General features: G+C 39.6%; 4 protein-coding genes across 4 annotated transcripts; 2 read left to right on the plus strand and 2 right to left on the minus strand.

Moving 5' to 3' along the window:
• Window positions 1-1,561: 1,561 nt before the first annotated feature.
• MP1 (Melanization Protease 1) lies at window positions 1,562-3,309 on the plus strand. The gene is made up of 4 exons (XM_068297938.1): window positions 1,562-1,750; window positions 1,936-2,099; window positions 2,165-2,396; window positions 2,488-3,309. Exons 1-4 carry the CDS (start codon window positions 1,681-1,683, stop codon window positions 3,210-3,212), a joined length of 1,191 nt encoding a protein of 396 aa, XP_068154039.1. The 5' UTR covers window positions 1,562-1,680; the 3' UTR covers window positions 3,213-3,309.
• Vps24 (vacuolar protein sorting 24) lies at window positions 3,235-4,616 on the minus strand. The gene is made up of 3 exons (XM_068297940.1): window positions 4,450-4,616; window positions 4,050-4,290; window positions 3,235-3,991 (listed from the first exon to the last, which is right to left on the minus strand). The coding sequence occupies exons 1-3, from the start codon at window positions 4,492-4,494 to the stop codon at window positions 3,588-3,590; spliced, it is 690 nt and encodes a 229-aa protein (XP_068154041.1). The 5' UTR covers window positions 4,495-4,616; the 3' UTR covers window positions 3,235-3,587.
• Window positions 4,617-4,678: 62 nt separating this feature from the next.
• Suv3 (Suv3 helicase) lies at window positions 4,679-7,481 on the plus strand. Its single transcript, XM_068297936.1, has 5 exons — window positions 4,679-5,093; window positions 5,157-5,660; window positions 5,720-6,029; window positions 6,093-6,227; window positions 6,294-7,481. The coding sequence occupies exons 1-5, from the start codon at window positions 4,766-4,768 to the stop codon at window positions 7,321-7,323; spliced, it is 2,307 nt and encodes a 768-aa protein (XP_068154037.1). The 5' UTR covers window positions 4,679-4,765; the 3' UTR covers window positions 7,324-7,481.
• Window positions 7,482-8,321: 840 nt separating this feature from the next.
• On the minus strand, window positions 8,322-12,594 carry Syt14 (Synaptotagmin 14). The gene is given in 6 exon segments (XM_068297937.1): window positions 8,322-10,596; window positions 10,659-10,894; window positions 10,959-11,291; window positions 11,360-11,521; window positions 11,738-11,824; window positions 11,890-12,594. Coding segments are annotated over 5 exon segments (1,956 nt in total). The 5' UTR covers window positions 11,784-11,824; window positions 11,890-12,594; the 3' UTR covers window positions 8,322-9,417.
• Window positions 12,595-12,599: the final 5 nt, after the last annotated feature.

The raw sequence follows: 12,599 nt of genomic DNA on the forward strand, positions 1-12,599 counted from the left end.
TTTAGTTAAGTGAAGTATAGTTTTTTAAATAAGTATTAAGCGTTAGGATTCTAAAGATTTCAGCAGCATATTGGTTAGGGGTTCTTCCTGTGTATAAGATAAAAGTTCAATTTGATTCATTAAATCTATAAATATTATATTATTATAAATTTCTTTAAATTAGTACATAAAAAGTCTTACAAACTAATCTCTATTTAAATCACAGAGAACAATTTCTTTATAAAGACCAAAAGAAGATCTTAAGGAGATCTGAACTAAATTACATAAACAACGAACCGATTGACTTAAGTGACGTTTGTGAGTTACCTTATTTATTTATAAGGATTAAGTGACGTTTGTGAGTTACCTTATTTATTTATAAGGATAATTGGATAATTGTATAAATGATGTAAATAATTTTGTTAATTAAACTTAGCAACAAACTTTGTTTGACAACAAATGAAAGAATATGATAAAATAAGCACTTTAGCCTGAGATACAAAGAGATGTTCGATTCAAGTTCTCTTACGAGAATTCTTAAAAAAAACAAGTTTTCTCTGATACATAACAGAGACTCTTATATTTTAGACGACAAAGAGTCATAATATTAAGGTGTTTTGTTTTAACTTTTTTAAATAAATCAGAATGACTTAGGTAAGCACGTGTAATATTAACTAGAGGAGGTAAGTATCATAGAAATCCGGATTAAATAAAAATTACATCAACTACACATAGTTTCTAGTTGTTTAATTAAACATTTTATTTCCGGCACTCGACTACACATACATACATACATATGTATGTATGTATATTGTGTGGTGGAGGAGTAGGAGGACTAATATGCATACATACAAATAAAGTTTGTTCTATACCCACTGAAGTTGGTGGTTGGGCGTGGGTAGGGTGGGTTATGGGGTGGTTCTGGAGCACTACTCAAGCACTGACTCCCACTTCTAACCTGGTCATCATTCAGCAGGCCATCCTAAATAAATTCAACCACTTGTACATGTGCATAATAAATAGACTGATATATATGTATTTAATTAACATACATACATAAGTACATACAACATACATATTTATATGTCTGTATGTACATATGTACAGCATCTGCAAGTACATCAAATAAATTGAAAATAAGTAGGTACATATGTTTGTATATATGTATGTGTGTACGAAAAGAGCGAACGTGGGGGAAGAGAAAAAAAATTGAACTCAATCGACTTGTCTGTTGCAGCAGCAACAGCAACAGCAGCAGGCACTGTTCAAGTGGATGGCTATTAAAACGGGCCAAGACCTGTCAGCCTCAAGTGTAGAAGAGAAATGAAATCATCGGTCCATTCAAGCGGAAATTGCGTTGATGATGCTGACGATGCCAATGATGCGAATGATGTACATGTAGATGTAGGAAACCGGCAAGAAGAACTTCTAGTTAGCATCGTCTGGCCCATACCAACTGCACTCATCTCTCTCTCTCTCTCTCTCCTACAGCACACGAGATTAAAAGAGCAGCTTCTGGGCTGATAAGCCCAGGCCAGCGTCCAGTTCGATCGATTATTTTTCAAGTTGTATATTCGACTCTCCCAATCAGTTGTATTCTGACTTGCGAACGCAGGCGCACGACCAAGCGCTTAATTAATTCAAACAAATAAATTATATTGTATATACACGTATAAGCATATACATATATATGTATATACAATGGAGCTAAAGCTTCAATTTGGTTTCATTTTGATAGTGGTGCAAAACATATGGATGTATAATGCCCAAGGTAGGTAGGAGGCAAAACAATTGGGTTATCAGCACTGAACTTGACCCAAACGCTGTGCTATCTAAGTATGTGTTTTGTTTGTTTAATGGATGAGTGAAGAGAAGTGGAGGGGGTTTAAACAGCAAAGGTCACTGTACTCTGATCTGATGATGGTCTAAACTTAATCTTTGCTTCTATCTCTACAGAGGTCTTTGGTTATTGTACCACCCCCGGGGAGCAGAGTGGTTCATGCATTTATCTAAAGGAATGCGATTACCTCTTTGAACTTGTACAAATGCAGCCAATCTCGACCAGCAATCGTGTCCTACTTCAAAATAGTCAATGTGGCTATAGAAATGGTCAAGTTCTGGTATGTACAAATATAAGATATTCCTTTATACATATAATATATCCAAAAACAAAACAATTCTACAGATTTGCTGTGCCAATAGTCGGAGGTTGCCTCAGTCTAGGCCTGTGTGGGGCAACCAGGGTCAACCACCTGCACCCTCACCCTCACCCACCACACCCAGACCAAAACCATTTAATTCCAAACTATTGCCACAGGCCCCAAATTGTGGTGATAACTTTGGAGATCGTATTGTTGGTGGCGTAACAACACGCAAAAGAGAATTCCCCTGGCTGGCTTTGATCGAGTACACAAAGCGTAAGTAAATTCCATTGGGAGTTTCCCCAAACACATACATACATATATATATATGTATATGTATTGTAATCGAGTTATTCCCTTCTATCAGCTGGCAATGTAATTGGTCATAATTGTGGTGGTTCCTTAATCAATAATCGATATGTAATCACTGCTGCCCATTGTGTGAATGCCATACCCAGAGATTGGCGACTAACTGGAGTTCGTCTTGGTGAATGGGACACAAGCACAAATCCCGATTGCACTAAAGAGAAAAATGGCCGAGACGATTGTAATGATCCGTATGTGGATAATCCTGTCATTGAGAAAATAGTCCATCCAGATTATTCAGCAAGTTCACGGGATCAATTGAATGACATTGCCTTGCTGCGTCTGAGAGATCCTGTAACCTATTCTGATTTCATATCACCCGTCTGTCTGCCCATCCAAGCAAAGCAACGTGATGAGATCTTCTTGGGACGCAAAATGGTGGTGGCCGGTTGGGGTCGGACCGAGACGAATGCCACAGCACAGTTTAAATTAAAAGCCGAAATCGAGGCCGTGACATTGGCCGAATGTAATCGTGTCTACAATAGTCAGCGTCGCATAGTGACTAGCTCTCAAATCTGTGCCGGCGGTGTGGAAGGTATTGATTCCTGTCGCGGTGATTCGGGTGGCCCCTTGGTGCTGGAAGAAAACTATGACGGTTATGCCAATTATTATTTGACTGGAATTGTTTCCTATGGCCCAACTCAATGTGGCCTTAAAGATTTTCCTGGAGTTTATACAAGAGTTGCTGCATATCTTGATTTTATAGAACGCAACGTCAGACCATAAATCCCAGATCTATTCCTTATGCTTTTTTTGTAACTCAAATCGAACTTTAATATACAAAGTAAACTATACAATAAATAAAGTGTAACTTTTTGTAAAATTAATGTTAAGACAACTGCACAGCTCAAAACGATTTGAACTGGAACACTTTATACACTAAAAAAAAAAAAAAAAAATAGCGGAAAAGTGAACCGATTCGATTTTTGAGGATCATTTTGGTTTTTTGTAACTGTTGGGCGCAAAGAGAGTGTGGGTGGCTTTAGAATTTTGAAAATTTTCAACAGATGAAAAAGGTGTGGGTGGTCTAGGTGCTACAAATACAATCACATGCCTAAATTTACTTTTCACAACTGGGTCACCCATTTGATCCCATGATACTTATGAGCGTAACGAGGCCAGTCGACTTTGCATCTCCTTGAGGTCCTCACCCTCATCCTCATCATCGTCGTCAGCAACTGCCTCGGCGACTGGAACGCGCGCTGGAGTGGATGTGGATGCAGTTGTTGGTGTAGCCTCTGGTGGCAATGGAGCCTCTCCCAACTTGCCGTCCGTTATTTCCCATAACACTTTGTCCACCTCCTTGGCAGCCTCCTCTTCCAATTCTTCGGTCTCCTCGATCGAATCCATTGTCTCGTCCAGCATCTCCTCGATTATACCCGCTTTCATCATTTCCTTGGACATGTCACGCATTATCCCCGCCAATTCTGGATATCTGATAAGATTCTGCATGGCCTGCATTACCTCTGTGGACTTTTGCAGTGATCCAGCCACACGCAAGGTAGCTAAACGAGTAATATTGTGTGACAATAGGAATTAGCTCTGCTTTGGATTCTCACTTACACAACTGATTCTTCATTTGCATTTGTACGGAATTGAGGTGCGCCTTCGTCGTGTAAATCCGATTGACGGCCTTGCGGGCATTAACTATCTCCTTGGCTAGAATGACGCAGGTGTCACGATCACTTTTCTGAGCCGCCTGCTTAAGCGATCTCTTCACTTTCTCCTCCTCCCGTTGTATGCTGCGTATTTGTCTATCAAGCTGGTTACCCTCCTTTCGAATCTTGTGCGTCCACTCTTGCACCTACACAACAAAGATGACAACGTCGACGACGAGAGAGAGAAACAAAAGCGTATTAATTTTCGGGTTGAAATGAGGTGACATCATTTAGAACAAACAGCACAACAATAATAATATTTTGTGGCGCTGGCAAAAACATCTGCGATGTTACCGTTACTTTACCTGTTCTTTCGGATCTTTGCTGGGAGTTTTACCGAACAAGCCCATTGTTGTGAATGTTGTGGGGGTAATTCTCTTAAATTAATTGTTCACAAACTTGTATTTTTGTATATTGTTTAACGATCCGAATCCGTAGTTGAGATGTGAGTCATTTTTGTTTTCGTTTGCAAATTGTCGATAATTATTGATTATCGAATTAAAGTTATCGACTTACATTAGTCGATTACTCGATAGTGCCAGCTCTAATGTGGGTTGTTATATCAGAGAGTCGGAGGACACACGTTTTTCTTTTAATTTCAATTTGTTCAATTAAAATGCAATGCAAAACACTCGGCGTTCCATCAGCCTGATCTATGCTGTGCAGCAATGGCACTGGCATCGTCTGCGGCTGAGATTGGGCACAACTACGGACGTGCGTGAATTGCACCGGTCGGCATTCCAGCTGTCTCGAAAGAAGCACGAGTCAAATGCTGTCAATGTTTCCACACTGTTTAAGCCCGTCCAGGTGGACGTTAACACCGCCGATTCCGAAGATGTGGGCTCCGAACTGGTGGGCAAGCTGGAGAAATCCGAAATCCTAAAGCTTCTGAATAAATTCACCCAGCGGCGTGAGATAAAATCATTGTGCAGCGAGAATGGATTGGACTGTGAGTTATATATAGACTTCTGGTTGCCAATTTCACCTCAAATATTCCCTCTTCCCTTTGCAGCTTATTTGCAGCAACAGGCGTTTGGGTCATTTCGTCGTTATTGCATTGAAGCTGAGAATCTACCTGTGGATCTCCACATAATCTTTAGCGACATTACGCAAGGAGCCGGTCACATTGATGATATATTCCCATACTTCCTGCGGCATGCCAAAACCGTCTTTCCCCACCTCGACTGCATGGATGATCTAAAAAAGATTTCGGATCTCCGGCAGCCTGCCAATTGGTATACCAATGCTCGCGCCATTACCCGCAAAATTGTCTTTCACGCTGGACCCACAAACTCTGGTAAGACGTATCATGCGATGGAGCGGTATTTAAGTGCCAAAAGTGGCGTCTATTGTGGACCCCTCAAGCTGCTGGCGACGGAAGTTTACAACAAGGCAAATGAGCGTGGTACACCATGTGATCTGGTAACGGGTGAAGAGCGTAAATTCGGCATCAGTGAGAACTCACCAGCCAGTCATGTAGCCTGTACTGTCGAAATGACCTCTGTAAACACACCCTGTAAGTGCATTTTCCACCTTTTTGATGTCTTTAATGACCTACAACCTTATTGTTCCTAGACGAGGTGGCCGTCATCGATGAAATACAACAGATACGTGATCCACAACGTGGTTGGGCCTGGACACGGGCATTTCTAGGGCTAATTGCCGATGAGGTGCATGTATGCGGAGAGGCTGGCTCCTTGGAATTGCTGGAGAAGATCTGCGAAACTACTGGCGAAACAGTTGAAGTACGTCGCTATGATCGTCTTACAGAGCTCACTGTTGAAAATACTGCATTGGGATCCCTAGATAATGTAAGGCCTGGAGATTGCATTGTCTGCTTTAGCAAACACGATATTTATACTGTATCGCGAGAGATCGAGGCACGGTAAGTCAAGCCAGCAATCAACCATCACTTCTCTTTTTCAATAAATTTTAAATTGTATTGCAGCGGCAAAGAGGTGGCTGTCATCTATGGTGGACTACCACCTGGAACCAAACTAGCACAAGCAGCTAAATTCAATGATCCGGAAAATAGCTGCAAAGTAATGGTAGCCACCGATGCTATCGGTATGGGCTTGAATCTGTAAGTGGACTCCTGATAAACCTCCAATGTGAAATCGAATTTGATGGAAATTATTAATCTTTGCAGGAGCATACGCCGAATTATCTTCTATTCCCTGGTCAAGCCGACACTAAACGAGCGTGGCGAGCGGGAAATTGATACTATTTCGGTGTCGGCAGCACTTCAAATAGCCGGACGTGCTGGTCGTTTTCGCACACAGTGGGAGCATGGCTATGTCACTGCCTTCAAGGCGGATGACTTGTCGACACTGCAGCGCATCTTGGGCCAAACACCAGAACCCTTGAAACAAGCTGGATTACATCCAACTGCCGATCAAATTGAATTATATGCCTATCACCTGCCCAACTCGTCGCTAAGCAATCTAATGGACATTTTCGTCAACCTTTGCACAGTGGACGACTCTTTATACTTTATGTGCAACATTGATGATTTTAAATTCCTGGCCGAGATGATACAACATGTGCCTTTGCCACTTCGGGCTCGTTATGTCTTCTGCTGTGCTCCTATTAATCGAAAGATGCCTTTCGTTTGCTCCATGTTCCTTAAGATTGCCCGCCAATATAGTAGAAATGAGCCAATAACATTTGACTTTATCAAAAGGAATTGCGGTTGGCCTTTTAAATTGCCAAAAACCATATTGGATTTGGTTCATTTGGAGGCAATATTCGATGTAATGGATTTGTACCTATGGTTAAGCTATCGCTTCATGGATTTGTTCCCAGAGGCAGCCAGCGTGAGAGAGGCACAAAAGGAACTGGATGAGATCATCCAGCAAGGTGTTTTTCAAATAACACGCCTACTTAAGAACACAGAGGCCGATCAGGATGGTGACACAATGCCAAACTATGGCATGCGCCGCGTAACTCACGTAAAGGAGCCACGTCTGCCAAGTGGCTCACGTGGACGCCTTACCGAAAGACTTCTAGCCCAAGGGCTTCTAACGCCCGGCATGCTGAGTGAGTTGCGTAAAGAATGGAATGCCCAGGCTATTACCAGCAATAACAATAACTCCAAAGAAACTCAGGAATATCAAGATAGTGACGATGAAGACAATGGGGTTAACTATAAAAAGATGAGAAGAAAGCGCAAGAAATAGTTTAAAAACCCCCAATAACAACAAATACTAATAGTGTAAATAACAAAAGTTGTTAGAGATCTTATTGTAAATTGTTAGTTTTTAATATTATCGTTTTATTCTTTTAAGTCGCAATTATGTAATATTAAAATTATTATTCTGATAATCAACAATGACAATTTAATTGTTTTTAAATTGAAAAGTAGAAATATGTTTTGTAAGTTGTATTCCAGGAAAAAATCAATCACTGCACACAATTCTCAAATATCCAATGGAGGGAGTTTTACTTTTCTACAAGAACATGTCAAATAAACATTGCATTTTATTTGCAAGTCTTTCTTCGTCTCGCTGTGTGTTGTGTCGTAAAATGTTTTGTTTGTTTCTTTGAATTGTATTAATACATATTTCCCTTTTTTTGTTTTTTGCTTCACACACGCACGCACACACACAGACACAGACACTTACGCACATTTAAAAGCTTTTGAATAATAATGATAATAATTATAATTGTGTGTAATTAGTTTCCATACCTAAATATGGTATGTCTTACAAAATCGACTTGACAAATATGCATTATGAAAATGTATTCCGTCAGTTTGTTTTCCATTTTCTCAAATTCTCTTCTATCAATTTTCATTCTTTTCTTCTTTTTCTTGCTCTTGTTTTTCGTTAACAATAAACAGACACATTCAATTTGAATTGTGAATATATATAAAATATTTTTATATTAAAAAACATATAGATTGTTAAAAGATACAAATACTACGCGTTACATATATATATAAATTAATTTTAAGGGTCTTTTGTCCTTGCATGAGCATTGCAAATAGTTGAATAGTTTTCATTTTTTATTTTTGGGTTTTTCTTTGATAATAAAATTGAATTTTCTTTTGGAATGTACAATTAAAAAAATAAAACTAATACCGACATTTATTAAAGCTTTTCTGTATATAAGTTGAACTTATTTAGATTCAATGCCAGATATTCTCTTTGACCATTTCACCTCATACCTAAATCCCTTTGCTGGCTCTAATTCTGATATATATAGATATATCTATATGTTCGTATTATTCCTTAACATTAACAAACCCAAATCCAATATTTATTTCTTTCGAGAGATTCTTGTGTGTTCTCTCTACAGATTCTTTATCAATATCAACTCTTCCGTCTGTCTGTCTGTCTGTCACTTGTACAATAGATCTTTGTGCGTTTTGAATTCTAAGGTACTGGTTATATATATATATATATACATATATATATCTTTACCGTTTATCTGCATATTAAAAACTGGAACAATGCGTATGGCTCTTGATCAAAAATACTTAATCAAGTGTATCAATCGTTCGTTTAATGTATGTATGTAATTTATGTAAGTATTTATAGTTATTTGCTACAATTGTTGCTATTCACTTGGGATTGGATTTAAGAATTAATTTGTAATAAAAAAAGTGCTAATTTGTCTTAGAAGACAGATTTTCTTTTGGTTTTTTTGAAGTTGTTGTTGTTTTGGAACCATTTTGGTTAAATTTATATATTTATGTATATAGATAAGATGCAGAAATTTAATTTTTTTACAAAAAATTCCGACATCGAGACACATTGCGATATTCTCTCAACTGCTGCTGGTTGATCCTGATCCACCGATTCTACCAATATATATTTATATATAGTTATGCATTATCACAAACAATTATAAAGTTTAAATTTCGAGTAATAAGTATTTTATGTTTTAGTATGTTACTTTGTATCCATTGCGTATAAAATTTCGATATTCTAAGATAATAATTAGTATTACAATAATTTTTCAGTAGTTCTTTTCTGTTACGTTTTTTTTTTTTTTTTTTTGTTTTCCACATTTTATAGAAAAAAATGTGTGCCAAATTGTTTTCCAATTACAAATTTAGTTTTCCCAAGGCCCCCCCCGCATACCTTTCTTAAGGGAGGGGGGGTTAGGGTCCGGACTCGCAGTGAGACACGGATTGTTTTGAAAAATTACAATACTTTTTTTTTTGTTTATATTTATAGCCCGAGAGTCAGAGGGGCACCTCCATAGAAAAAAACAAATCACAAAATTACCACTGGCCAAAGATAGCCATCAAATGCTGGCTATTAGTTTTAGACAAAGTCTAACTCCAAGCCCGGCTCAATGTCGACTGCCACCGCATTGTCAGGTGGAAACTCATCGGCTTCGTCATCCGAGCAATGCTTCTCTTTGGCAACCTTCTCTTTGGACCTGTCCTTGAACGCTGAAGCAGCGAAACCCAATTTCTTGAGGGCCTTACTGCTGCGTCCAGAAGACTGTCCTAACTGCTCGAATCAAGAATCCACCAGGACATGCCATCGCGCAAGCATCTCACCTTTAGGCATCTCACAAACATCCGCCCAATGAGCCACTTCCTCCGGACCCGATGAATTGAGGCCCAAACTAAACCAACCAACCATTTCGTTCTTCTTCATATGCCTTTTGGCATACACAGAGATCATTAGAGTAACATCGTTGAGCTGGAACAAGGCCACCTGAAAGGCGAATGTCTCCTTGAAAAGCGGATTGGGTTGGCCACGGCGGATCGATGTCTTTGCCCGCGATATCTCCTGGCCAATGCTGCTGACCATACACAGTTTCACATATGTATCGGGCGCCTTGTTCAGCGACAGACTTCGAAATTGACTGCCCTTGATGATCTCGACGCTCAGACGACCTGTGACTCCGTTGTAGCTCAGTCCCAGCAGCAGCTCGGACACACCGCCATGCTGCATGGAGGATGTGGAGCCAGCACTGTCTGATCTGGCCAAACTTAGTAAATCGCTGGTTGATCCCAAAACCGATGAAGTATTGCGCGGCTCGAGGGGCAGCCACAGATTGGTCTCCAGTTCCAGATCAACTGTGGCAAAACTCACATATGCCTCGCCTATCAGACGTTCCTTCCGCAGACGTTCACAACCATAGAGACGCACACGCAGTCCCATGTTGTTGACATCCTCCGGATTGACGCGATGCAGAAGAAAGCTTTCCATGTATTGAGGATTCTCACCGCTGCGTATTTTGGTTTTATGCTTCTGCTTTTTGTTGGGCAGCATCAGCATACGCACTTGGGTGTGCGTCTGCTGGCCAGTGGCCAATGGGGGTAAGCAGCGTGCCTGCATCACATGAATTGTCATCTTTCGCATGGGAGCATCATACAAAAGGGACATTTCCAATTCGATGGGTCCCCTGGGTGGTGTAACCTTGGCATCATTAACCAGCATATCATCTGACTTAATGGAGCGTAGATCGCTAGTGTCAAAGAGGGGTTCCTAAGAAAAAAAAAAGAAATATGTAAACGAAAGAATAATAAAGAGGATCTTTAAGATGTTACATCGTCATTAGTGTTGTTGTTGTTTATAGTAGAGGTGTTATTGTTGTTGTTGTTGTTATTACTGAGAGTATTGGTTATTGGCACAACTACTACACTATCACGATCCCTGTTGTCCTGTATTTTATCCTGTTTTGGCGCCAAGACCTCAACCTTATGCTGTTGATAACGTTGCGTATGAAGAATTTTAGAACGATGATCCCCATAAGATGGTTGCCTTAACGCTGTGATGGGAAAACCTGTAACCAAACATAGATAGGTATATGTATAGTTTTGTATGCTTGTTGAGCAAATTGAATTTACCTTTGGTTTCCCTTTCCCCTGTTAAAATGCCCGTATGACTGTCGACAGATGCCTCCATCGAGTCATTTGAGCTGCACTCACTATGCGATGACGGTATGCCGACCTTGCCCCTTTCGGCAATGGCCAAAGGGTCACGCGTCACCGTGACTCTTTGCAGGTCAGCATCAGGTTGATGATAATTGAAACTGTGAGCTGTCAACGGATTGATTTGATTGCTGTTCATGCCGTAACCGGCCAATTTGTCATTTTGTTGACTCTGCTGATGCCATCGCAAACGTCGCAATATATCCTCCTCCGAATCGGAACTGGTGTTTTCATAGCGACGCTTTCTTGCTGCATCAGAAGAAAATATATATATATACGTTAGAATTGAAACTTGGGTGATGAACATGACTACTTACTGATCTTTTGAACACATTTGGCAGCCAGATGACGTTCATCACAACAATTAATGCCATGTCGATGATGGAAACAACATTTGCGACTTATATACAGGAACAGTAGCAGAAGCAGGACAAGTACACCAAAGAATGCACCCAATAGAGTGGTGACCTCAACAGTACCTAAACGTAAGGACAAATATCTAATATAATTGGGAAAATTATAGGGAAAAACCCATTTACCCATTCCCAAATCCAACCCATTCTCACTCCCACACTACAACTCCTCCTCGTCTTCCTACATCGCCTACCCCAACTAAAAACGCAGTAAACAATAAATTGAAAGTGAAAGCAACTACTATATACACACATACATATAATATACATATATATACATACCCAATGTAGGAGTGCTATCCACGCCAGAAGCAGAGGTAACAATCATCTTTGTTCATGCGTAAGATCTTGGATTTTTGCTGTCCTTTCCTTTTATGTAGAAGAATTAACTATATCGGTGAAATATTCATTTTGGTTTTGGGGTTTATTTTTACCGTTACACTGAAAGCGAAAACGACAATGACCAGCGAAAGCTCAGGATATGACAGCACGGCACAGGATAAATAAAATCGATTTTTCACAGGACAATAAATATATTGTTGACCAAGTTTTGGCGTTTACTTTCACTTGCTGGCTCTCCCTCTTTCTTTCTGATTAACTTTCTTTTATTTAATCAAATGTAATCAATTTCTTTTTACTATCAATTACACTAACAGCTGCACAATTTCTTTGAACAAATTATTAAAATTAATTAAAATTGTATTTATCACTTTTTTTCCGTGGATTTATTTTATGGCCTTTTTGAGTTGAGTCGTTGTGGGACATTAGCTGGGATTATAATTTTTTTATAAATAAAGCAATAAACTTAGTTCGATCAAATGGACTGGACTCCATTGCGTATTCGCAATCGGTAGGAAAACTAAACTACATACATCAAATGAAACATGGAAGCTTAATCCTCCTCTAACCCCAATACACTCTCAGGGCACTCACATTAGTGAAAAGCTCTCAAGGCGAAAAGCTTCGATTTGACACACACTCGTTTTCTACTTGGAATGTCCTTTCCAACTGTTGCTTGGGCTAAACTCAATATATGTATACAAAACAGAAAATCAAAAATTTGAACAATTCAAAACAAAGGAAATTGTGGAGAGATGTGGTGCGATGTCCTTTTAAAAGTTTTCTTCCTAGTCTGGCAGCGCTG

This window comes from Drosophila tropicalis, unplaced genomic scaffold (genome assembly GCF_018151085.1).
Source record: "Drosophila tropicalis isolate 14030-0801.00 unplaced genomic scaffold, ASM1815108v1 contig_859, whole genome shotgun sequence".
Classification (NCBI taxonomy): domain Eukaryota; kingdom Metazoa; phylum Arthropoda; class Insecta; order Diptera; family Drosophilidae; genus Drosophila; species Drosophila tropicalis.

Bases quoted from the DNA above. Each gene is read 5' to 3' on its own strand.
- Vps24 (XM_068297940.1), bottom strand. From the start codon at position 4,494: ATGGGCTTGTTCGGTAAAACTCCCAGCAAAGATCCGAAAGAACAG. The intron at 4,291-4,449 runs GTAAAGTAACGG...TTTGTTGTGTAG, and splicing joins GCAAAGATCCGAAAGAACAG to GTGCAAGAGTGGACGCACAA. The intron at 3,992-4,049 runs GTAAGTGAGAAT...TTACTCGTTTAG, and splicing joins GCAAATGAAGAATCAGTTGT to CTACCTTGCGTGTGGCTGGA.
- Suv3 (XM_068297936.1), top strand. From the start codon at position 4,766: ATGCAAAACACTCGGCGTTCCATCAGCCTGATCTATGCTGTGCAGCAA. The intron at 5,661-5,719 runs GTAAGTGCATTT...TATTGTTCCTAG, and splicing joins GACCTCTGTAAACACACCCT to ACGAGGTGGCCGTCATCGAT. The intron at 6,030-6,092 runs GTAAGTCAAGCC...ATTGTATTGCAG, and splicing joins TCGCGAGAGATCGAGGCACG to CGGCAAAGAGGTGGCTGTCA.
- MP1 (XM_068297938.1), top strand. From the start codon at position 1,681: ATGGAGCTAAAGCTTCAATTTGGTTTCATTTTGATAGTGGTGCAAAAC. The intron at 1,751-1,935 runs GTAGGTAGGAGG...CTATCTCTACAG, and splicing joins ATGGATGTATAATGCCCAAG to AGGTCTTTGGTTATTGTACC. The intron at 2,397-2,487 runs GTAAGTAAATTC...CCCTTCTATCAG, and splicing joins TTTGATCGAGTACACAAAGC to CTGGCAATGTAATTGGTCAT.